Source organism: Lissotriton helveticus, chromosome 7 (assembly GCF_964261635.1).
Source record: "Lissotriton helveticus chromosome 7, aLisHel1.1, whole genome shotgun sequence".
NCBI lineage: Eukaryota > Metazoa > Chordata > Amphibia > Caudata > Salamandridae > Lissotriton > Lissotriton helveticus.
In genome coordinates this window covers 305,989,967-306,014,181 of record NC_136068.1, presented here as the reverse complement: position 1 = coordinate 306,014,181, position 24,215 = coordinate 305,989,967, and the positions used below count along the sequence as shown (strand labels likewise).

The 24,215-nt window shown below is 47.0% G+C and overlaps 1 protein-coding gene across 2 annotated transcripts in view; it reads right to left on the bottom strand.

Moving 5' to 3' along the window:
* RPN2 (ribophorin II) overlaps positions 1-24,215 on the bottom strand; it is a 226,049-nt gene that overhangs the window by 157,504 nt on the left and 44,330 nt on the right. For both annotated transcript variants that reach the window (XM_078652111.1, XM_078652112.1), the window contains exons 5-6: positions 21,235-21,310; positions 8,987-9,121 (exon numbers count right to left, since the gene is read on the bottom strand). In XM_078652111.1, the coding sequence (XP_078508237.1) occupies positions 8,987-9,121; positions 21,235-21,310 (211 nt within the window). The remainder of the gene's footprint in view (positions 1-8,986; positions 9,122-21,234; positions 21,311-24,215) is intronic.

Genomic DNA, 24,215 nt, shown 5'->3' with positions numbered 1-24,215 from the left:
CCTATAGAAACCAAGCTACTCAATGAAAAGCTTCAAACCAAGGTAGTCTGAAACTTAACAATAAGTAAGACAGTGCTGAAAATCCGGACAACAAGGGAAAAGGGGTGTAGGTCCGAAGTAAGATAGTTATTAGGTTGCTGCACTAATGCCCCCCAGAGAAGTGGCCATAAAGCCCAGGCTGAGGCTAGTGCAACTTAAGATCCTCCACAGAATACACTACAATAGAAGCTGGCTGTTTAAAATGGGTCAGGTCCAAAGCCCTGTAGGTTTTTAAAAGTAAGGTAACTGAAGGCACTTTTCTAGACACACTGCGGGAGATCCCCCCACTGCTAAATACTGGGCCACAATTGTGAATGAGCTAGAAACAGTGCTAAGCACTACTATTCCAATAACACCACAGTACATCCTAGTGGAAATACGCTGTGAGGTGAACTTGATTAGCTTCAACCTGTTGTCTTGCAGACTGGGCTTTATTGTAGCAAAAAGGGACAAAGCCAAGATGTGGGTATTGTCACAGCATCCTCCCAAAAAGCTGTGGAACTCAGGTATGGACACGTACATGGAAGCAAAAAGAGCGGTCTACACTAGCCAGGGATATCCAAGGAAGTTTAAGAAGATTTGGGAGGAGGTGGATGGAGTACTACGAATTGAATTGAGAATGACAGGGGACCAAGGATCCAGACATATGGGTATTGCAGGGTAGAGTGAATCTGGTAATGAAGTAATTGTAGAGGTGGGAGCCTTCCCACAGATCAAGGAAGAAGAAGCAATGTGATGTGACCAGTTGAGCTACAGCAGGGGCAGGAGAATGTGCTCTTTAATTTTAACTATAACTACTGCGACTGGCTGTATCATGGCAGAAATCACTTGTTTCAGGTTTTCAAAAAGTAATTAAACTAGTTTAGTAAAAAAAGAAAATGGTTGAAAAAGAAATGTCAACCTGTACCCATCACACCAAGCATGATATCTACATACAGTCTTTAGTGGTTCCTAGTCAAATCAGTTTTACAATCATCCTGTGTATTGGAATCATTTTACCATTTTCTGGCAGACTCTATCCACACATGGCTTAAGTTGGAGCATACCTTCCTTGCACTCATCAATTCAAAAGGGTTTTTCCCAGTGGCAACATCCAGAGTCATCCTTCATCTTCTCAACAGCTTTCTCTACATCCAGCCTGCTCCTGCATAACTCTAAACACACTCTACTAAAACGCTGTTGAATATCTCAACCATACCATTACTCTACAGCCAATATAATGGTGTTTGCAAATACTTAATGCCACATTTATTAAAAACGTGTAACTGTACTTAAAACAAATTGTATGCCATTAAGAGTTAAAATAGTTGGCAAAATACCTTATGTAACCATACCTTAAAAAACCTGCTATTCCCTATCATTTCCCAACAGAGTGCTAGCCCTGAAAAGAGAATGTAGAGCGCAAAGGAACCATTCTTAAATATGTTGCTTCTACACCAATGACACTTTATTAACAGTGAAGGCATGATGATTATATGACAGGAAACAGCTGGAAATACATAGTTTGACTGTTGGCCAGTGTGCAGCAGATTTGGATGCAAAAAACTATCCATTGGGAGATGGACCACTTTTGCGCTGCCTTCCCTTTCTTTGCTCAGACAGACCCAAAGAAGAGTTGATCGTCCACCCGGAACTCAGAAGTGCAATCAACGTAGAACGACAACGCTCTTTTTGGGTCCAGTCAGTGGTATGTCTCCTCTTTTTTTAGAAGGGTGAGGTGGAGCGTAAAAGGTAGGCATAGTGCTGGATTGGCCTACATAAAAAGGGGTAACTACTTTTGGTAAAAAAGGATTGCCTAGTTCGCAGAACCGTTTTGTCAGAGAAGAAAGTGAGGTATGGAGGATGCGTAGAGAGCGCCTGTAGCTCACCGACCCTTCGAGCAGATGTTTTCGCCAGAGCCGGCTACAGCACAGAGTCAGCCCTACTTGGCGTCACAGAACATCTAGTATCAATTAGATAAAGGCGGTACAGCTGTTGTGATTCTTCTAAATCTTAGTGTCGCATTTTACACAGTTAACTAGAACACACTCATCCAAAGACTAGATGAGATGGGTGTGCATGGCAAGGCCTTGACCTGGCTAAGCTCATTCCTGCAGGATAGCTCCTTTCAGGTCTTACCCACTTTCATCTGGAGTACCTCAGGCTCTACTCTTTTAGTCCAACCCCTTTTTATTATCTATGTAGGTCACCTGCGGATACTGTGGAGAGCCACGGTCTTACTGTCTTTTTATACGCTGATGACAACCAGATTGTGGTCTCCCTCTCACCTCAGGAGAATCGCAGTGCTGACGCTTTCAAAATCTGCCTCAGGAAAGTAACATCTTGGATGAACTGCAACTACCTCGAATTTATGGGGATAAGACTGAGGTTCTTTTAGTGGGCAACCATCCTCATCTCTGGGGGCCCCATTTGTGGCCTGAGATTCTTGGTGCATCTCCAATTCCGGTAACCGTTGTTAAGAATCTTTGTTTCTGCCTTGAAAACAAGCTCTCAATGAACCATCAGATCACCAAAGCTGCGTCTACCTGCTTTGGAGTTTTAAGATGGTTAAGGAAAATACTTGGGATGCCCTCCTGTCTCTGCCCAAAGAACAGTGATACAGGGCTTTGATTATCTCCAGGCTGGACTACGACAACATCCTCTATTTGGGTGTCCCCAAGGCTTAACTTAGGCAGCTTCAGGTGAGGCCGCAAGACTTCTTCAACACACCCCCCTTCCTGAAAAATACTTTGACGGCCAGACTTCATGATCTTCACTGGCTTCTAATTGATAAACTAATTAATTTTAAAGCCTTTTGTAATATGCATAAATTGATGTCAAACACTGGTCCGAATGATCTCAGAACTTTGGTATCGCTGTACAAGCCAATCGTCCTATTCGCTCTGGTATTTCAAATCTTTCTTCAGCCCCCAGAATAAGAAAAACCTGTGCCAGGCCTTCTCCTACCTGGGTCCCAAGTTGTGCAAAGCACAACCCCTCACACCTCCCACTGAGATATTGTTATTCTCTTTCAGTGTTTCGTAGCTGTTCTGAATTATGTGTGCGGTGTTAATTTTGCTTGGTGTACTACGAGGTGGATTAGCGCTGGGAAACCCTTTTAGCTATGAGCTCTATAAAACTAATAAAAAATAAAAAATTAGGAAGGCTGTTTTGATGGTGAGAAGTCTGAGTGGGCAGTTGTGGCGCAGCTCAAATGGTGCACACATCAAAAAAGTAAGAATCTGATTTAGGTCCCACTGAGGCATAATAAAAGGATCTGGTGGGAAAATGTGTTGGAAGCCTTTTAATCACTTATGTGCAACAAGGGATTTGGAAAGGGATGGCTGATCTGGCAACCTGCAGAAATGCTGAAATTGCTGAATGGTACCTTCTTAACAAGCCCAGAGCAGAGGCTTGCTGGGCCATAGAAACAATAAATAAGAGAACCTAAGAAACGGGAAGAGATAGAATGTCACCATGCTTATCGACACACCATGCCACAAACTTACTCCAACGGCAGGCATACACCGTTTCGATGGAGGGGCACCTGTCTACCAGGATAACATTGCAGACTTCGGGTGGAAGGTCAAAAGCTGTCAACTGTTGTAACTCAAACTCCAAGCATGAAAATAAAGCGTGTTCAGGTTCGGTGTATTGACCCTGCCCTGCTGCTGCGATAGAAGAGATCCTCCCGAAGAGGCAGCCTGATTGGAGGACCAATGCTCATGCTCAACAGGTCTGGATATCAGACTCTCCGTGCCCAATACGGGTCCACTAGAAGGACATGTTGTTCTTGATCTTCTTGAGAACTCCAGGCAGGAGTGGTAAAGTCAGAAAGGCGTACAGGAGGCTGAAGCTCCACTCCAGACAAAAAGCATCCCTGTGCGAGAGCAGCCTTTGGAAATCTAGCACGCAAACTTCTGACATTGCTTGTTCTTGGCAGGGGCAAACAGATCTAATAAAGGTTCTTCCCACTCTTGAAAGAGACCTTGCATCACCTCCAAGTAGAGATGCCATTTGTGATATGCTAGACTCCGACTGATGGGTCTGCCCGCTCTAAAGTTCAGAGAGCCCGCAAAGTGTTGAAACACTAGGGAAATCCCCTGGTGTTCCAGCTATGTCCAAATGCGCACATCCTCTTGTCAAAGGGTCGAAGACCCCACCCGCCTTTCATGTTGCAGCACCACATAGCGGTGGTGATGTCAATTAACACCTGTTTTAGGCTTCCCCTGAAGGAAGAAAGGCTTTCAATGCCAAAAGCATCACCGAAGCTCCAGTATATTGATTTGGAGTCTGGATTCCACTGGCGGCCAGAATGCTCATATCTCCAATTCTCCTATATGGCTGCCTCAGCCCATGAGTGATGCATCCGTCAACACAGTGAGCTCTGTTTGGGGGAAGGAAGGGGGGGTTGCCACTGACCCAATCGCAATGTGTTAGCCACTACTGCAGATTTTTCGTAGTTCCCTTCGAGATCTGGAACATGTCGGAGAGATTCCCTTATGCTGTGCCCAAAGGGACTTTAGATCCCATTGCAAAGCCTGCATATGCCAGCAGGCATTTGTTACAAGCAGGATGCAGGACGCCATGAGGCCCAACAACTGCAGGGTCATTCTCACCGAAATCCAGGAAAAAGGCTGAAACATCGGAATCACAGCCTCAATATCCTGGACTTCTGGGGAGGATAAGCCCGAATCTGCACTGTGTCCAGAACAGCTCAGATGAAAGGGAGCATCTGAGAGGGAGTCAAGTGCAACTTCGGCATGTTGACAGTAAAGCCCATCAAGAGCAGAAGGTTCGCTGTAGTCTTGAGGTGGCATTCGACTTCCTGGGCCGAACCAGTCTTCAACAGCCAATCCTCGAGGTAGGGAAAGACTGGAACCCCTGACCTTCACAGGTGAGCTACAACCAATGCCATCACTTTCCTGACCATCCAAGGGGAGCTGGTATGGCCAAAGGGTAACACAGCAAAACAAGTGCTCTTGGCCCACCATGAACTGCAGGTAAAGTCTGTGGGCAGGAAGGACAGGGATGTAGAAATAGGCGTCCTGCAAGTCCAACGCAACCATCTAGTCTCCCAGATCTAGGATAGAGAGGACGTGTATGATCATCTTTAATTTCTCCTTTTTCTGGAAGTGGTTGAGAAGGTGCAGGCCTAGGTTAGGACAAAGGCCTCCGTCCTTCTTGGACACCCGAAAGCAGCAGGAATAGCTGTAACAACCTACTTCTAATGCAGGCACCCGCTCTATAGCACCCTTGGCCAAGAGAGTTAGCACTTCCTAATGGGGCAAGGCGATGTGGACTGAACCTACTTCTTGCTGCCTGTACCACTTGTCTGTGGTAACAGCTTCCTGGGCAACGAAGTGCCACCTCCGAGCTGGGCCTCGAGTGCTGACGGCCTCACGACTCGTCCGAATACTTGAGCGGAGAAGTTAAAGATCTCTTTGACAACTACTTTTTCTCGTGGGACTTTCCTCATGACTTGGAGCGGGACGACAATCGTCGAGTTCAACTTTGCAAATGATCTTGATACCTTCCTCATGACCGAGATCTGGAGCGCTGTGAAGTCGTTCAACGTTGGGCGATGGAGACCTTGAGGGACCGCTCCGTCAGTGCTTTAACATGCCTGGCACGGCAATCCTACCATGTTTTTCGTCATTGTCTCTCTCAACACACACGAGGCAAACCAAATGAAGGTTGGTCACTGACATCTGGGGGTGACAGGCACCGCAAGGTTTAAAACCTGCTTTTCTGGTGCCCATCCAAGTCAGGAGACAAAGTCTTAACACATCTTCGACAAAAAGGTCAGTCAAAAAGTGACTGGGGGTAGCTATATCCGGATATGCTTTGACTGGAGCGGAAGGATAAGAACCAGTGTCAGTGTGCTGGGGTTGTGCCGATGTTGGGACACTGCACATCACTTATGGTGTGGACGACACCACTTACCAGTGCGCAGGGGTACTGCTCTCCAAAGGTTTACGGATCCACTCTGACGCCTGGGGAATATTTTAAGGTACGTAATCTGCAGCTAGAAGTCCCTACCATATATATACTGTTGAAAGCTGGCTCCTTTATATGCTATATCAGTAAGATGATATACAGTGTAAAGAGGCCAGAAATGTCCTTATGAGTGGGCAGGGCTTGCTATGCAATCCCAAAGTACTTTGTTAGGGTGTGGCGGGGTCGAGCAGCCTTGGGCTTAACACAGAGGAGTGCAAGACATCTGTAAATACATACAATGGCCAACACATGAGACACTGGACTCAAGTAGGAGATTCACACCTATTTATCAAAATAGCAAATATCTTTATATATGTGTAGGCATCAGAAGAAAATCGTTCAGATAAGTATATAAACGCAAACCTTTTTCCCTCTTCTATCCCTTCACTATTGTTCTCAATCCAAATAACTGACTAACATATCCACCACTCAAATCACTTTCATATGTCACTGTACTAATTCACCAATAATCTTTTATGGGTTCTGGAGAAGCGTGCTATTCGCCAAAAAGGCGCTTTGATGCCTGGTCAGGGATAGTAAGCGCTATATAATTGCAATTACATTACAATATTACAATTTATGGGGCGTAGTGTCCTCCTACGGGTCAGTAGCCGATTGGCTACTACCCTACACCCCCCTAATACCCCACAATTCGGTATTTAGGAGAGTCCCTAGCACCAGAGAAGATGATCCTGACGACCTAAAAAGAGAGTTCACTGAAGAGCTGCAAAAGCTGAGAAGAGAACAGCGGCCGACCTGGTGCCAACCCTGCCGGTCTGTCTGTATCGCTCGTTGAAAATGGCACCAAGACGACTCGTCCTGCAGCTGTGTGTCTTCAAAACCTGAAAGGACTGCCTGCCTCCTCCTGTGTGAAGTTGGCATAACCCTGTGCCAGAACTTTTAAGTATGCCATCACAAAGACGGCTACTTCTAAAAAATCGTGCCCACCTCTCAGCAGACCACCTTAGGGGTGGTACTAGCCTGGAAGTGGCACGCCTACCTGACTAGCTAATTTTCCCACCTGTCCAGGTGCCAAGGGTGTCCTGGACAAAGGGGTTGGCTTACTCTCCTGTGAGGGGGAACCAGAAGTGAATTTCAAAGGCGGCAGCCCTTTAAGGCTTGCCCCCTAAGGAAGACTAATCAGCGGATAATCCCGTGGGAAGGGGCGTTACCCCCTCTTCCCAGACAGGCTTTTGTTCTGGGTCTACTGAGAGCAAAAGGCTCTCACCGTACAAACTCAGAAAAACATCTTGGGTGGCAGGCTGGCAGAAACCAGTCAGCAAGAACACCCGGGGCTGGTAGGTTTTCAGGGGGCACCTCTAAGGCACCCTGAGTTAACGTATTGGTAAATCCTTGCATCAGTGTGGGTTTACCAATACAAGATGTTTGATACCAAACATCCCTATTTTCAGTGAAGCCATCATGTAGCTGGGGGAACTAGTTTTCAACAGTGTCCAGCACATGTTCTTCAATAGCTTACCTGGTTACTTGTACTGGCAGTAATGGGACTGACCGGCACAGGGGCATATCTGCTCATGTAGGTATGCCCTCACAATTAGTACTAAGCACCCTGCCTTAGGGCTGTCAGGCCAGCTGTACGTGTGACTTACACGTATCACATGCATTGGTAGGAGACATGGCACACAGAGATGTGTGACATGTTTTTTTAACTTTTGTCTGCACCAAGACATGCATCCTGCAATGGCAGTCTTGTATGTGTTTGGTGAAGGGTCCCTGCGTGTGGCACAATTTGTGCTGCAGCCCTTAGAGACCCTTTAGTACCTCAGTGCCTATGTATCAGGGTACCATTTCCGAGAGACTTAGAGGGCACTAAATGTTTTGCCAATTGGGGGAACAATTGTACAGTTTTGGGAAAGAGCTCTGGCACTGGGGACCTGGTCAGTAGGAACCCAGTGCACTTTCTGGCGAAACCACATCATTTACCAGGCAAAAAGTGGTGGTGACTGGTCAAAAAGGGGCACTTTCCTACAACTACTTTCACATGTTAATCATATACTGCTATGTTTTATGATAGGCTTTTAGGGCCCCAAATGCTTACATATTTATGGAGGTGTGAATTAATGTGCAACAGAATTTGTATGCCAATACTTGAATTTTACATTACTAGTCAAGAGGTCTGCCCTTGTCTTAACAGAAGATTAGTTAAGCCTGATGCAAAGGATTATAATGCAGAGAAATCTCCAGATTTTCCCAGGAGTCTCAAGCAAGTTGCATGCCACAGTCTGGCAAAGCTTATTTTTAAGAGCGCTTTTCTCAGGTCAGAACACCAAAACAGAGACAGGCTATGACTTTCTCAAAGCACAGTAACATATATAAAACACATTTATATCAAGTGAATGTGTGTCAAGGGCTATCTGAAAATCCATCATGGGTGCTTTGGTGCTAAGAAAGATTCAGCTAGAGAAGGAGGTTTTTTTTAACCATAAACTGGCTCAATCACTCAGTGCTTTGATCACTGAACACTATTTAAACACGGTCTGATATGCTGTCATTTTTAAAATCTATATTTGTGTTGTTTTAATTTTTCATTTAACATATGTTCATATAATTTTGCACTAAATCAGGGTATTAATCAATATCAAAGTCTCCTAAATATATTTTTCGTTGCTTTCTTGTGCATGTTTACCTATGTGGAAAAGTGACTCCAGAAATCATTAATAACTAATAAATACTCCAATAGCCTAGCAGGTTTGATAGTTTGTCTCGATCCCCGCATCCTGAGTAGGTCATGGGGATACATAGGTTTCAGTCTACCCGATTCCCTGGCTCAAGTCAGATCAAGTCTGTGCCTGCCAGAGATTTTTGCGTGTCTGAAAGCAAGCAGACTTATTTGCTGGAGAACCTGCAGAAACATTCACTATCAAGTCATGCAACAGTAACACCGGTTATTAGGGAGTATGGAAGGCCAGAGTTTAAAAGGTATATAAAAGACAACCCAACAAGTTACCTCCTTTAATGGTGGTTCCATTCCCACATGGTCCGACAATGTGTAGGTTGCAGCCACAAACAGAGCTGTGGCTTCCAGTCCTTCTTCAAATTGCAGAGAAACTCCCCCGACGTCATCCAGGCGGGCCACTAGGTCCTAAATAGAACAGAAGAAAATTATTATTTTATAAATACATATAAAGATGAACATGCGTTCAACATGTCTGGCAACATAACTAATTAATATCTGCAAATAACAACGCATTTTATTTTATGTGAAAATGTATAACGCAGCTAATCACCTGTGAGGGGATCCACAAGCTGAGTTGGGTAAGCCTAAAGGGGGAGGAGGAGATCATTCTTGTTTCATCTGGAAGAGCCAAGCCTTGAGGTTCCTTTGGAAGTCCCAGAGGGCATGGGAGGTTCCTAATTGTTTCTGGAGGTTGGTCCAGGTCTTGGCTGAGCGGTATGAGAAGGAGTTTCCTCTGCTTCTGGTCTTCTTGATGCGAGGGAATTGTGCTCTTGCCTGGGGCGCAGATCGAAAGTGACTGGTGGGGTGGTGGGTTGGTAGAAGTTGAGGTGGCGGTGAGGCAAGCTGGACGGGTGTTCTGAAGAGCTTTGCATGTGTGGTTGAGTAGCTTAAACCTACATCTTTCCAGACTGGGAGCCATTAGAGATTGTTCAAGTGTCGAGAGATGTGGTTATTTTGTGTGATGTTCAGGATGAGCCTGGTGGCTGCAGTCTTCGGGATTTGGAGTCAGCGTAGGACATGGGCTGGGATTACAATCTGGAGGGCGTTTCCATAATCAAGTCTACTTGTGAAAATCTTGAATAGCATGCGCAGGATGTGGAAGCATGATGAGGAGACTACGCTGATCTGACTGCTCATGGAGGTTGGTGTCCAGGATGATCCAGAAGTTTTTGGCATGGTCTGCAGGGGTGGGTGGGGGGCCAAGATCGGAGGGCCACCAAGAGGTGTCCCAGGTTAAGTGGTTGTTGGCGAATATTAGGACTTCGATCTTGTCTGTGTTGAGCTGGAGGCAGTTGTTTTTCATCCAAGCAGTGACGCTGCTCACGCAGTTGGGGAAGTTTGCTTTGGCTCTGCTGGTTTAGTCGGGTAAGGGAGAGGATGAACTGTGTGTTGTTGAAGTATGTTGATGCCGTGAGCTCTTACGATGTCCGTGAGCGGCGTCATGCAGATGTTTAAGAGTGTTCCGCTTAGCGATGATGCGCGAGGGACACAACAGAGGAGTTTCTTGGGTTCGGAGGTGTAGAGAAGTCTACCTTTTTGAGTTCTGTCCATGAGGAAGGAGAATATCTACTTGAGGGTCGGTCTGCAGAGACCCACATATTGAAGATCTCTGATGAGTGACTTGTCGGAGACTGTATCTAAAGCTGTGGAGAGGCTGAGAAGGATGAGTGCGGCAGTTTCTCTTGGTCGAGGATGCTTCTGGCGTCATCAGTGTCTGCTATGAAAGCGGTCTCTGTGCTGTGGTTGGTGCTGTCCAGTAGTTGGAGCTCCAGATGGTCTGCAAGTTGGATATTGATGGCTTTCTCCATGACTTTCGCTGGACAAGGCAGGAGCAAGATGGGTCTGAAACTGCTGAGGGTGTTAGGGTCTGCTGTTGGGTTCTTCAATAGGGTGTTGACTTCTGCATTTTTCCAGCAAGACGGGAAGGTGGTGCTGGCTATGGAGGTGCAGATTATTGCGGTTAGCGTAGGGAGATGATGGTTCTTCCAAGGTTCTATATAAAGTGGGGGCATGGGTCTGAGATGCAGCATGCTGTGTGTCAAATGTGTTTATATATCTTAGCAATCTTCTGTTCAAACAAGTTTGCGAGGTCATTGCATAGTGCTTGGGATGTGATGATGTTGGCAGCTGCGCGATTGGAGAACTCCTTGACGACGGTGAAACGTTCTTTGACGCTGTTGGAATTGGCTTTGAATCTGAGAGTTATGGTCTTTTTCCTTCATGTCTCGTAGTTGTTGGTGGTAGAGGTTGTGGGCGGCATGGGCGGATCTAACAGTGTTTTTTTTGTTGAAGCTCCAGTTTCTCTCAGGTCGTTTGCAGTGGCATTTGGACTCCCGAAAGTTCTTTGCATACCAGCTGGGTCGTTTGTTGTTTTTGTAGGTCTTGTTTCTGGTGGGAGCAGTGTGGTTGGCGAAGTTAGCGAGCCAATTATTGAAGAGCTTGGTGTCGACACAGAGGTCCCTGTAGGGGTTGGGTGAACATTCCTGTAGGGTCTTGGTACAGTTTTCTTAAGAGCTTATGCATCAGGGTCTTGTAGGTGCTTTTGGTTTTTCTGATGGACAGTCTAGGTGGGCGGGTATCCTGAAATGTCTGATGTAATGGTCAGATCATGTAAGCAGGATATTGTGGGTGATGGTGATCCTGTTGTTGGAGGACAAAATAGGGTCGAGGGTGTGGCTTGTGTGGGTTGGTTCTTGGACGAGCTGGGTGAGTTAGAGGTTGCGGAGGCTGTCAAGTAGGGTTGTGGAGTTAGGTTCTGTGGTGTCTTCCAGGAGGAAGTTGAGGTCACCGAGGAGGAAGTAATTGGTTGATCTGATGAAGAGGGGAGCAATGAAGTCTACGATGTGGTTGCAAAATTCTGCTTGGTGGCCTGGGGGGCAGTAGGCGAGGGTTCCCTTAAGGGTGGCGCAGTAGTCCGTTAGTTTTGAAGTGGAGATGTTCCATGAAGTTGTTGTCCAAAGGTGGTGCAGTCAAGCATGCTTTTGTCGATGATCGAGAGTCCTCCGTCTGGGTTGCGGATTCAGTCCAGGTGTAAGATTCTGTAGCCGGAAGAGTGGCTGCGGCGATGTCTGTGAAGAGCCATGTTTCGGTCAGAAAGAGAAGGTTGCGTGCGTTGCTGTTGAGGAGGTCCCGATTTCGACGGAGTGTTTCCCGAGGGTCTGGACATTGAGGAGCATGGCGGACAGTTAGTGTGCAGTGGTGGTGTGCACCGGTTGTTTGGAGGTGGTGGTGTCAGCATTTGACATGTCGCAATGGGTGCAGGAGAGAGGTCTTACTTTGGTGCAGGGGATGTGCAGCAGCGTGTTTGCCAGTGTGTGTTGTCGAGGTTACAGAGGATGGTAGAGGAGTAGTGCGGCGATCGTTGGCTCCTGTGGCAGCTCGGTATTGCGTTGGATGGTAGTGGGGAAAGGGTTTGTGGTGCTGGGTGCAGTCCAGACGCAGACGAGCACAGGCTAGCTTGCCTTTGGCGCATCAGCGGGGCACCCACCGGCTGTGCGGTCAGGCTGTAGCCTGCATTAAGTAGGTCCTGGGGTGGGCGGGGCTTCAGTTGGCATGAACGGTGAGAAGAAAAAAATTGGGCAGGAAAACATGGGCTGCAGCATTGTTACTTGGTCAAAAGGCAGCAACTCCATAAGGCTGGAACAAGCAGGAAATGGAGGCCATTGTCAAGTGGCAAGCTTGGTGTCCAGGTGCCTACTTAGATCTAGAAACCTATCTGAGGAATGTATAAGAGTATTGGAAACATTTGCAAGGGAGCCTCTGGACTACAAGACAAGTAAGCTGCTCTGGCAACACTTTGAACATGGTGATGGTTGCCTTTTCTAGGTTTCTAATGTATCAGTGGCAACAACAAAAGAAATTTCATATGCACCTTTATTAAACTTAGCGTCTTTTGGCGTGTTTCCCCTGAGTTTTTGCTTTCTGACCTCCCGGTTTTGACTCTGTTTTTGCTGGCTTAGTGTCTCTGCGCGCCGTTCTCACTGCTGATCAGTGGTAAAGTGCAAGTGCTCCTGTTGTAAACTGTGTTAAGGATTTGTGTTTCCATGATTGGCATATCTGATTTACTAGTCAGTCCCAAGTAAGTGCACTGAGGGCGCCAAGGTCTGTAAATCACATGCTGTTAGTGGGCTGCAGCACTGGATTGTGCCACCCACAAAAAATGCGACTCTGGCCTGCCATTGCAGAGCCTGTGAGCAGTCTGGGACTGCCATGTCGACTTGGCAAGTGCACCCACTTGCCAGGCCCTAATCTTCCATTTTCTTACATGTCAGTCACCCCTAAGGTAGGCCCAGTGGTGCAGTGTATGTGAAAGGCAGGACATGCCCTGGTGTGTGTGGCATGTCCTGATAGTGAATTACTGCGAATTTTGTTTTTCACTATTGCAAGGCTACCTGTTCCCATAGGACCGAATGGGGAGTTTGTTTATAACATCTTATAAACATAACTGGCCCTGGGAACTAGGTAGAAAAATAAAGTTTAGTATGCCTGAACTCAGAATGTAAAGATGCATCTTTTAGTAAAGGTGATTTTTACATTATGTGTTTGAAAATACCACTGTTAGAAAATAGGTATTTTCTTGCTCAGCCATCCAGTAGGCCTCTGCTGGGTTTGTGAATTGACTGTCTGGGTTTTGGATGACAGGGGCTGGGGAGGATCCGTGGCTCCAGATAGTCTAGGTGGGTCAGGAAAGGGCTGAATAGACCTGGGCTGCATTCAGAGTAGGGGGGAGGAGAATTTGTTTCACCTGAATGGGCCTGGTCTGCCTCTGACAATGCCGTCTCCATCTCCTGCCAGGAAGCTACACAAGAGCTGGTTCTGGCTGGGCACAGACACTCTCTGCCTGAGAGGACAAAGGATTTTGTGATATAAATATTGGGGCCCAAAACCCTGAACTTTAGAACTCTTTTGGAACAAGAAGACTGCCAAGAAGAAGAGCTGGTGAAGCTGTGAGGAGGCACTACCACTTTGCTGAGTGCTTTGCTGTGCTGGCCTGCAGTGGCTGCTTCTGTCTTGGGCAGTCAAAAGACTGGACTAAACTTTCTGCAATCTATTTTTGTGAGTTTCTCCAAGGGCTTGAGTTAGAGCTTGCCCCTGTCTCAGGAACAGCAAAGACTTAAAGTTTGTCTGCCCTCTGCACTGGGAACTGTGTGTTTTGTGCTGCAACAGAAGAAAAAGCAACCAGACGTCGTCTACGACGCCGCTGCGGACTCCGTGTCCTGAAGGCACCGCAGAGGGCTCTGCCGCAATGCAACCCTGGTCTTACAGACGGCGCCTGCTGACGCCGCCACCGAACAGCTGCATGCACCGCGACCTGTGGGCACCGCACTCCACATCGCCTCACGACGCCGCCTTGGTATCCCAGACGACACTCCACGCCGAAATCGAGGCCGCTGCTGGCACCGTGGTACGAGGGCCCCGCTCGTTAAGCTACATGACGCACCGCCCCCATCCCACACCCCAGCCTTGGCCTACCAACGCCGACTCCATCGACTACAGTTCTTCAGCGGACGACAGATTCAGCAACGACGACGACGCTCCTTGAACCGTGACCTGCCAGCACCACAGCTAACACCGCATCACTTGGCACCACGACTCTGGTTTCACCGGCGACGCCATCTGAGGCCGCCACCGACCCGCTGCTCGCTCCGGTACCTGAGGGCATTGCACGCTGCACCGCAGCACCCGACTTCAACCGCGAGGAGTTCGATCTGCAAAGCGGGTGACTTCAAGGGCCCGACGACTCATGCTCCGACCTCAGGAACCGACGCCTGCGACGCCGTGCTTTTGGAAGCTCAACGAAGAGGTCGCTGACGCCCTGCATTTCCAAAGGTACTGTTTTGCAGGTCTTCCTTAGCTGGCCCGCGACGCAGTGGTCAGCCAGAACTGGTTGGATTTGTTTGTTCACGACGCCGTGATAGCCCCGGAGGGAGCTATCAACTTCAAGGAACTGTTTTTCAAGGTAATTTTGATAACTGAAGATGTCCAAGTACTGTATTGTGGCTTTTTATCGTTTTGGGTCTTGTCTGGAGTATAAAAAACATATTGGATATTTTTATGACTGGTGTGGTGTCCTTTTGTAGTGCTTACACTGTATTACTGTTGGTTATGTGCAAACGCTTTACACACTGCCTTTAAGATAAGCCTGACTGCTCGTGCCAAGCTATCAAGGGGGTGAGCAGGGGTTATTTATGGGAGTGCAACTGCCTTATCCTGACTAGAAGGAAGGGTCTCTACTTGAACAAAGTGCAAACCATTGCCAACTAGAGACCCTCATTTCTGACAACCTTATTTATCACGCTGCATAATAAGTGGTTACTCATACAGAGCTAAAAGACTTCAGATGTGTCTGAACACGTTAAAAGGATAGTGCAGCAGAACTAGTAGAAATGTTGTCATCCATACACTCTTTCTGAATCACCAACTGTAGGGTGTCAATTTTGTGTATGTTCTAGAAGAATGCTTCAACAAATCCGTAATAGTTTAAAAATGAATTTTGTCTTGCTGTACATCCCAAGACAAACTTGTAGCTCAAGCTGGAAAATTAAGTGAAAAGGAGAAATTACAATATTCCCTTATAATTTTATCTTACTAGTCAAAACACAGCAGAAAGGACCAACATGTCATCAAAACATCATAGGACATGTCCTTGCACATTACAGAGCAAGAAGTAGTGGCGACTGCAATGAACAAAAACTGTCTGCAAAGTGCTCCTTTGCTGCTTGTGCTGTTCGAAGTCTTGCCACGCAGTTCCTCAAAAATATCAAAGGGCTCGATCAGCAATGCTAAATGAATGCACTAATTTTGCACAAAACAAAAATGTATACTTTCAAAAGCAAAAGTATTCCTTTGTATCCATTACCGAGGACAATATAGGACTTTGAATGGAGCATCCAAACATTTCTCTTTAGAAGAAACACATTACAAGCCAGGGCTACTCAAATGTGACCCGTGTGAATCTATATGGTTTGAAACTTTGCATCATTCTTCTTCAGATTACCTAACAAGCATTTACAATCCAATGGTCTCGTCTTTGTTAAAGTTAGAGCCATTGGCATTGCTCATGACATTAAAATGCCAATAGCTTAATCACTCGCAAATGCGAGAACTATTGCATTTGCACCCACACACACACACACACACACAGAGCCACACACACAGAGCCACACACACAGAGAGCCACACACACACACACAGAGAGCCAAACACAGAGACACTCGGAGCCACACACACACAGAGCCACACACACACACACACACACAGAGAGCCACACACACACAGAGAGCCACACACACACACAGAGAGCCACACACACACACAGAGAGCCACACACACACACAGAGAGCCACACACACACACAGAGCCACACACACACACACAGAGCCACACACACACACACAGAGCCACACACACACACAGAGCCACACACACACACAGAGAGCCACACACACAGAGAGCCACACACACACACACAGAGAGCCACACACACACACACACAGAGCCACACACACACACAGAGAGCCACACACACACACAGAGAGCCACACACACACACACAGAGAGCCACACACACATAGAGAGCCACACACACATAGAGAGCCACACACACACACACACACACACAGAGATACACACACAGCCACACAAAGCCACAGAGACACACACACACCCTCACCCCGGGGACTCTCCTTATTTACAAATGGGTTATTCGAGGCCCCCACCAACTCCCAGAGCTCACCCGTTGCTTCCCTCAGTCAAGGTCAGCCACACGCCCATCTCTGCCCAGTAACGCCCCAGGGAACAGAGGCAAGAAAAGCGATCACAACCAGGGAACAGAGGCAAGAAAAGCAAGCACAACCAGGGAACAGAGGTAAGAAAAGCGAGCACAACCAGGGAACAGAGGCAAGAAAAGCGAGCACAACCAGGGAACAGAGGCAAGAAAAGCAAGCACAACCAGGGAACAGAGGCAAGAAAAGCGAGCACAACCAGGGAACAGAGGCAAGAAAAGCGAGCACAACCAGGGAACAGAGGCAAGAAAAGCGATCACAGGCAGGGTACAGAGGCAAGAAAAAACGATCACAAGCAGGGAACAGAGGCACTAAAAACGATCACAAGCAGGGAACAGAAGCACTAAAAACGATCACAAGCAGGGAACAGAGGCACTAAAAACGATCAAAAGCAGGGAACAGAGGCACTAAAAACGATCACAAGCAGGGAACAGAGGCACTAAAAACGATCACAAGCAGGGAACAGAGGCACTAAAAACGATCACAAGCAGGGAACAGAGGCACTAAAAACAATCACAACCAGGGAACAGAGTGTGAGAAGTTGGCCTGGTATATGATGTTCACTATTCTAGTGAGCACCTTGCACCAGTCCAAACAACCCTTATGGTGATGGCTGTAAAGTCAACCTTATAGACCAACTATCCTAGTGGTAGCATGGACAAAAGCAGTCTTAGGCTAAACTAAAGAGGGCATGTGAAGCCAGCTGTTTTACCATATGCAAACCTTTTAATACCAAATGAATGGACACCACACAGGTTATATATTCAAAATATATATGTATTTATTTTTAAACAACCGCCTGTACTCTTTATGAGCACAGAAGCACAAGCGTATAATAAGGAACTTAATATAACATACAATAAGTTGCACAATATGGATAGGCCCTGGTGCCCCTTAAACCATATACTAAAATAGTGGTATAAGTACCACGTCACAAACAATGGTAAGGCCTAGGGCCTTGGGAATCGCTGGGGCTACACTGGACTAACGGTAGTTAGGGAGCAGGAGGCCCACAGGATGCGGGTGCAGTGTCTAAATGAACACGCGTGCACCAATAGAAGTCAATGGGTGCGTAAAGTTAGAAAGTTAAAGAGTTAGGAGTCTTTCGACTGGACTAGAACTAAACCACTTGAAACTAGGATACTAGTAGTGTAAATCTCTACAGGAGCACCGCAGTACTCGCGTTACCTCACCCACAGGAAGCGGGTGCATAGGTGTCAAAGTGTGTCGGGTTTCGTCGTGGAGTTCAATGGAGCCTTGGAGAAAAGATGCTGCAGGCGACCAGGAGAGAAGAGTCCAGTTGGATCCAAGGGTGGATCGAGGATGAAGAGTACCTGAAAGCAGAGGGGACAAAGTCTGGGTCACTAGCCAGTGACCAGGAAGGAACCAGGCGATGTCGGGAAGCAATCAGGTGATGTCGTGAAGCTTGTCTCTGCAGCCACATGGACCAGGAGGTGTCGACGACGACCAGGAGCTGGATGCTGACTGTCCCACGAAGGCTCTCGCTGTTGGCGGTGTCAGATCTCGATTCGGAGTCAACAGGCCTTGGCAAATGCAACCCACGCAGGAATCGAAGATGGCTTCTTACTCAGGCCAGCAAGGACTGAGGGGCTTCTCCTTTGCAGGGAAGCAAGGGTCAGTCTGGAGCAACCAGACCAGCGGTGTAGATTGTAGATTTCGTCGTCACAGAGGCCACTAGCCAACGGGCAAGTGACCGGACAGACGCGTCGAGCAGGAAAATGCAAAAGAGCCCCACGCAGCACTTCGGTGCAGTTGGTGCTCGGGGCTGGGGCTTCTCAATCCCCAATGCACAACTTCGAGGGTGCCTCAGAAGTTGCACGGAAAGCAATTCGCTGGCTTTCCAAGATGGCCGGGCCCACGTCTCGCGTCGCCTCCACGGGTCTCAGCTTTGCTGTGGCTGTGGATCAGGTCGAAGGAAGTCTGGAAGTCCAGGTCTTGTCAGGCTCTGTGTTCAAGCTCCGGCGGGAGCAACGACAAAGCAAACCGTTGAGCGCTTGACGGTGCCTGCTTGCACAGGGTGGTCACTCCTTGACCACAAGGGAGATTCTTCAGTCTTCTACGTCGAGTAGGATGTCGAAGGGTCCAGAGTTTCGTATCAGAGTTTCAGTCAGGATGATCTAAAGTCTAAGGACACAGCTCCTACCTTTATTCCAAATCAAGGGGCTGGATTACCTTCTAGGTCCCTCCTATGAGTAGGACCCAGGAAGGGGGTGGTTACACCCCTTTCCCTTTGTCCAGTGTCGCGCCAGAGCTGGGGCTGGAGTGCCCCAGCACCGGTTTGAACTGGACTATGCATGGGACACCTTGTGTGCCCCAGGCAGTGTCTCATTTCATTCAGCCCTCCCTGCCCCAATCCACTATCTCCTGTCTGGGGTGGTGCTAGCACCACCCTGTGACAGGAAACCTATTGTCCAAGCCTCCCTCGCTGGAAGGGCTCCCAGCAGCAGGAGGTCAGACTTGTGTCTGTGGCAGCAGCATCCATTTTGTGATGCTGAGGCTCTGGTTAACTTTAACCGGGATTAATGGAAGTAACATGTCTTCTCCCTCTAGAAGGATGGAATGCTACCCCCGTCGCCAGAACTGGCGAGGGGGTAGTATTCCAAAGCGTATGACACCTTACACGACATGTTTTGATAAAGCCAAACCAAAGTTAACAATAACTGCGAGGACTATAATGCACTTAAGAGTATATGGTATGGCAAAATCCTGGAACAGCTATAAGGACATGGTTCCGAAAGCTGCAGACAGGCTCAGCTCAAGCTAGAGCACCATCTCACATAAAACCAAGCACTCTGCTTTCAGGATTGTTAAGGCTTGCCTTAGGAGTGACTTATAGGTGTATATGTGTCCAGATTTAAGCTTAGACATAGGAATACTATATCTAAGCAAGGTGTGATTACACGACCTTGCCCCAGCTGAGTGATCAGCCAGTTGTGTCAGTTTGGATGGCCAGCCAGGGGTGGCAAAAGATATGCTGCAGCCCCTGGTAGGCCTTGAGTGCACCTATGCCCTGGGTACCTATAGTACACTGTACAGGGACTCATAAGAGTGACCCAAATCCCAATTGGTGATGTACCTTAAGTACATGGTGTGAAATTTAGAGAGAGAACAGCAGGGCTGTGGGTCTGATTAGCAGGCCCACAGCCACATTAAGTCGAAAACCAGTGAAGCAAAAAGCACAAAAATGTGGTGACCATAGGATAGCAGAGCCTACTCTCCTACACAGAGGCACTAAAAACGATCACAAGCAGGGAACAGAGGCACTAAAAACGATCACAACTAGGGAACAGAGGCACTAAAAACGATCACAAGCAGGGAACAGAGGCACTAAAAACGATCACTAAACGATCACAAGCAGGGAACAGAGGCACTAAAAACTATCACAAGCAGGCTGCTGCCCCGGAGACCCTTTCCTGAGCGGCGCTGGAGTGAACTCACCGGGTGCTGAGGTGAAGTGTGCAGGCTCTGGCGAGAACCAACAACCAATAGCTCTCCCGTTGGGAGCTGCCTGATCAAAGTCCCTGGCCTGGGGGCCTTCTGAGAGAGTGCAGAGCAGGGTAGGGCCGCGCTGAGCCCTCCGGCGGCCGAAGATGAGGAGCAGTGTGCTGGGGGTGGCGGCGGGAGGACTTGCAAGAGGCTCCCACCCCCCACCCGGACCGCGCACTGAGCGGCGGTGCAAAATCCAAATTGAGCCCCTGTCTCTGCGGCCTGCTGTGGGAGAGGTGGGTCGGACGCGAGCCCTCCTGGAGCGGGCCGCGGGAGCCGCTGCTCCGCACTGGGGGCCTTCGGAGAGAGTGCAGAGCAGGGTAGGGCCACGCTGAGCCCTCCGGCGGCCGAAGGTGAGGAGCAGTGTGCTGGGGTGGCGGCGGGAGGACTTGCAAGAGGCTCCCACCCCCCACCCGGACCATTGAAAATGGAGGGGTAAAGTCATGGAAAAAATAGCACGCGCTCGCCATTTGTCAGTCACTAAGCCCCGTCCTTTTCGGATTGGGGGCGTGTTTTGCAATGATGACGTCACAGAGAGAAAGAACAGGAAAAAACACACCCCCCCAATCCGGAAAAGACGGGGCTTAAATTGACAGACAAACCTCTTCTCCAATGGCTGGCCGACGTCTAGGAAGCCAGCCAATGGAGAAGAGGGGCTGGTTTCAGCCCCACTACTAGAAAACAAAAAATCTCGCCAGCGAGACTGCGCAAGCGCAGCCTACGCTAGCCGAAACCTAAATAAGCATCCACCGCCCTCAGAAAAATGTTACCCTTGTCAAAATTCTCATTTAAATAATGTACTTCGACTTATGGATGGCGAAATCTGAATCCTGACATGAGATCATGAGCAGGAATTTGTTCATCTCAAACGTAGCTGTTTTTGATTTATTTGAAAAACACACGTCAGTTTACATTTAAATATCTGAATGTCGTAATGAATGCACTCAAAGGGAAGGTCTAACTAAACATCACAAAATAAAAAAATCTATCAATTTTTTCATATCAGAAACAAAGTATACAATTGAGTCGCCTTCTCAGAAGAAAATTCAATATACTTGTGGAGGCACTGATCATCCAGTCATTATCAGATACACTGTGTAGCTGGTAAAATCCTTACCACATCAAAAGTCAGCAGAAGTAGTTGCAGTTAGTTCTTAAACATAGTCTCTTGCCCTGCGTAGTTTTCGACAGCGAAGAAAAACATGGGACTTAAGAAAGATATCCTACCTCAATTTCTTCCACAATGCCGCTCAGGTCTGCCTGCTGAGATAAGAACGATGCAGTCATCAAAGCCTGGATGGTCCTAAAAAGAGGAAGACAAATTTTTTAACTTAAGTACAGAGTTATATTGGGCGCAGCAAAGAAATAAGCAATGACAAAGCCAATAGGTCTTGCATTGACCACCATTCTGAAGTAATACAGGGTCATGTTTCTGGAAAACTTTAAATTGTGGGGAAACTGTCCTCATCAATCTAAACAAAAAAATGGCATTCCCTAACAGGAAATATATTTTTGGGGCTCAACAAGCACTGGTGCCATAGCAGTCCCGGGGGCTTAATGACCTACTTTGTGTGTGGATATGTTTTTTGTGACAGGGCAGAATGCCTTCAATCGCAGTGAATGGCTGAAGTGGCCTAAAAATGTGAATGATACAGTAATAGGCCAATGGATAAAGAGGGCTGCCTGAAAGCCACCATAAATTGATTATCAATATGATTTTGGTAAAATCAGGAAGTCTTGGCTAATGCCAGACCTAAAACCAAACACTGGCCAACCAATAGGTTAAAAGCAAGACTGTTGGGCATTTGTTGTGTACAATGTGTTCATTGTGTGTAGTGTTTTATAAGAATGCTTTTGACGAGGGTGATACCACTTGCTTGTAGTTTGAGCTGAGACAGCAATAACGGAGATGGTATAGGTGGACTATAAACATTAAGGACTGTACCAGCACCTCTCACCAGTATGGCTTTACTATAGTGGGGCAGTGAAAGACGAAACTTCCCAGCAGGGGTGCAAAACTTTACAAAGGCAGAGCACAAACTTCTTAGTACAGCTGCTATCCAGGATAATTCAAGACCTTCGCTCTACCCTTGATGGGACAGGGCCACATCTGCTTCCCAGTAGGACTATAATCTTCTAATTGGACAGTGCACACAGTTCTAAGCCTTTTTCCAATCATATTGATGGTACAGTTCCAGAATTATTAGTAGAGCCTCTTAACTTGAGGACAGTATTCACAGCTCCTTATCCTTTAATATACCCAAGCAGATGTGATGCATAATCTTATGGGGTACATAAAGCATATTTCCCAAACTCTCATGCCTACCATGTGATTGGCACAGCCCTACACAATACTGCCTTTTGATACATTTCCCAGTTGGCAGTCACATAGTAGTTACACATACTTCTAATTCTTCAAATGAGCTCTACTATTATCTGAAAATGCATACTTTTTCTTTACAAAAAATAAGCCAGATGCAACAAATATGATTGCAAGGAATTGGAATTTAAGAAAAATACATTGTTGTAAATAGAAGCTGGAGCCTGGTATCATGTAGGTTACTTTATTCAAGTCTTCAAGAAGGTAAGTTAAGTTACAGGGAAGACCCACCAGGAGTGACTAGCTTGCCACTCAGCCTGCCTGGTTCCAACTGCCAGTTGTCACCAGGTCAAGCCCCAAACACTCCATGGTGTCACCCAAGGTTCCAGTGGTGACATCATGCGAGTGACCATGAAATCCCCAGAGGTAGAAAGAAGACAGGCTAAATACAACACATCTCCTTTCTTTAGGGAAATCAACAAGATGGAAATACAATAGATAAAATTAGCATGTGTGTACACATCCATATGAAAGTACACATAGCATCCATTCCACAGATGGAGAACAAACAAATCCCAAACAGTTACAAACACAAGTCAACGACAACACATCCCAAACACAACTAGTCCCAAGTTCCATCCCCTTTCCTTGGGAAACACAAACACAAACTAAATTAGACGAAAAAATAATGGAGACCACTTAGCTCCGTAACGGGGTACAACCCTCCCCGTGAACTACACCTTGGAGTAGCCATTGCTCCGTCCCCAACTTCCAAAATGAGGCACTCAACGGGGTACAACTCTCCCCACGAACTGCACCCGGAGCAACCATTGCTCCGCCCCCAATTCCCTAATGGGGTACTCACCACCCTTAAATTTTAAGAACAAACTCTACAACGTAACGGGGTACAGCTCTCCCTGTGAACCATAACTGGGATACAATCATAACCCCAAAACCACAAAAGAGACAGGGTACACATCTTTAAAATAGGAGTATAAGTTTTATAACTCCCAACACTCAACCACACATGGAAACCATGTATACAGATTCCAAGAACAACTCCTCCTATAACAAGCATTTGCAATGCAATAGGTCTCGCATTTGTGAGATTTTGAGCAATTGGGATTTTAAATTACAATGCCTTTTATTTATGTGTTGGTTTTTTAAACAAACAAATAAAAGGAATTGTCATTTACAATACCAACAGCTTAAACTCTCAAAAATGCGAGACCCATTGCATTCCAAATAGGTAGCAAATATTCGTCATAATACATTTCATATGACAAACGCTTTGCTTAAAGGAATTATAGATTCTTTGTGTCACTGAGTACACATGAAAGCCATGGTCATTAATTTGACTAAAAAGCTAAAAAAGCCACTGTAAAATATTGATAACACGATGATGCAAGTCACCAGTGATGTCCCCGATCAATCATTTTCTGTGACCTGTCAGTCAGAATCATGATAAAAACTGCAATGAGAGCACTTTCACCAACCCTCCACAAAAACGAACCACAGTAGTGCTATAAATGATGCCAAGTACCTCACCAAAGTAAACAAACTGGTTTTCCACAAACTGGAGAGTATGACAATTATTTTGACACATATTATAACATAACAGGTGATTACCCGAAGGTGTCCTGACGCTGAATAACAGATGTTTACTGTTACCCAACTCAATGGTACTCATTTTATCGACCTCAGATGGATGAAAGGCTGAGTGGACCCACCGGGATTTGAACCTGTGACCATGAGGTCAAACACAGGCCCCTGCAGTGGCAGCTGTAGTCCACTGAGCCACCAGACCCGTCGTTGCCTCAGTTCATTTCTGAAATCTTGAGTTTGTTTCCATAAAAATGAGACTGCGGAAAGCTTCTTCAGCTAAACA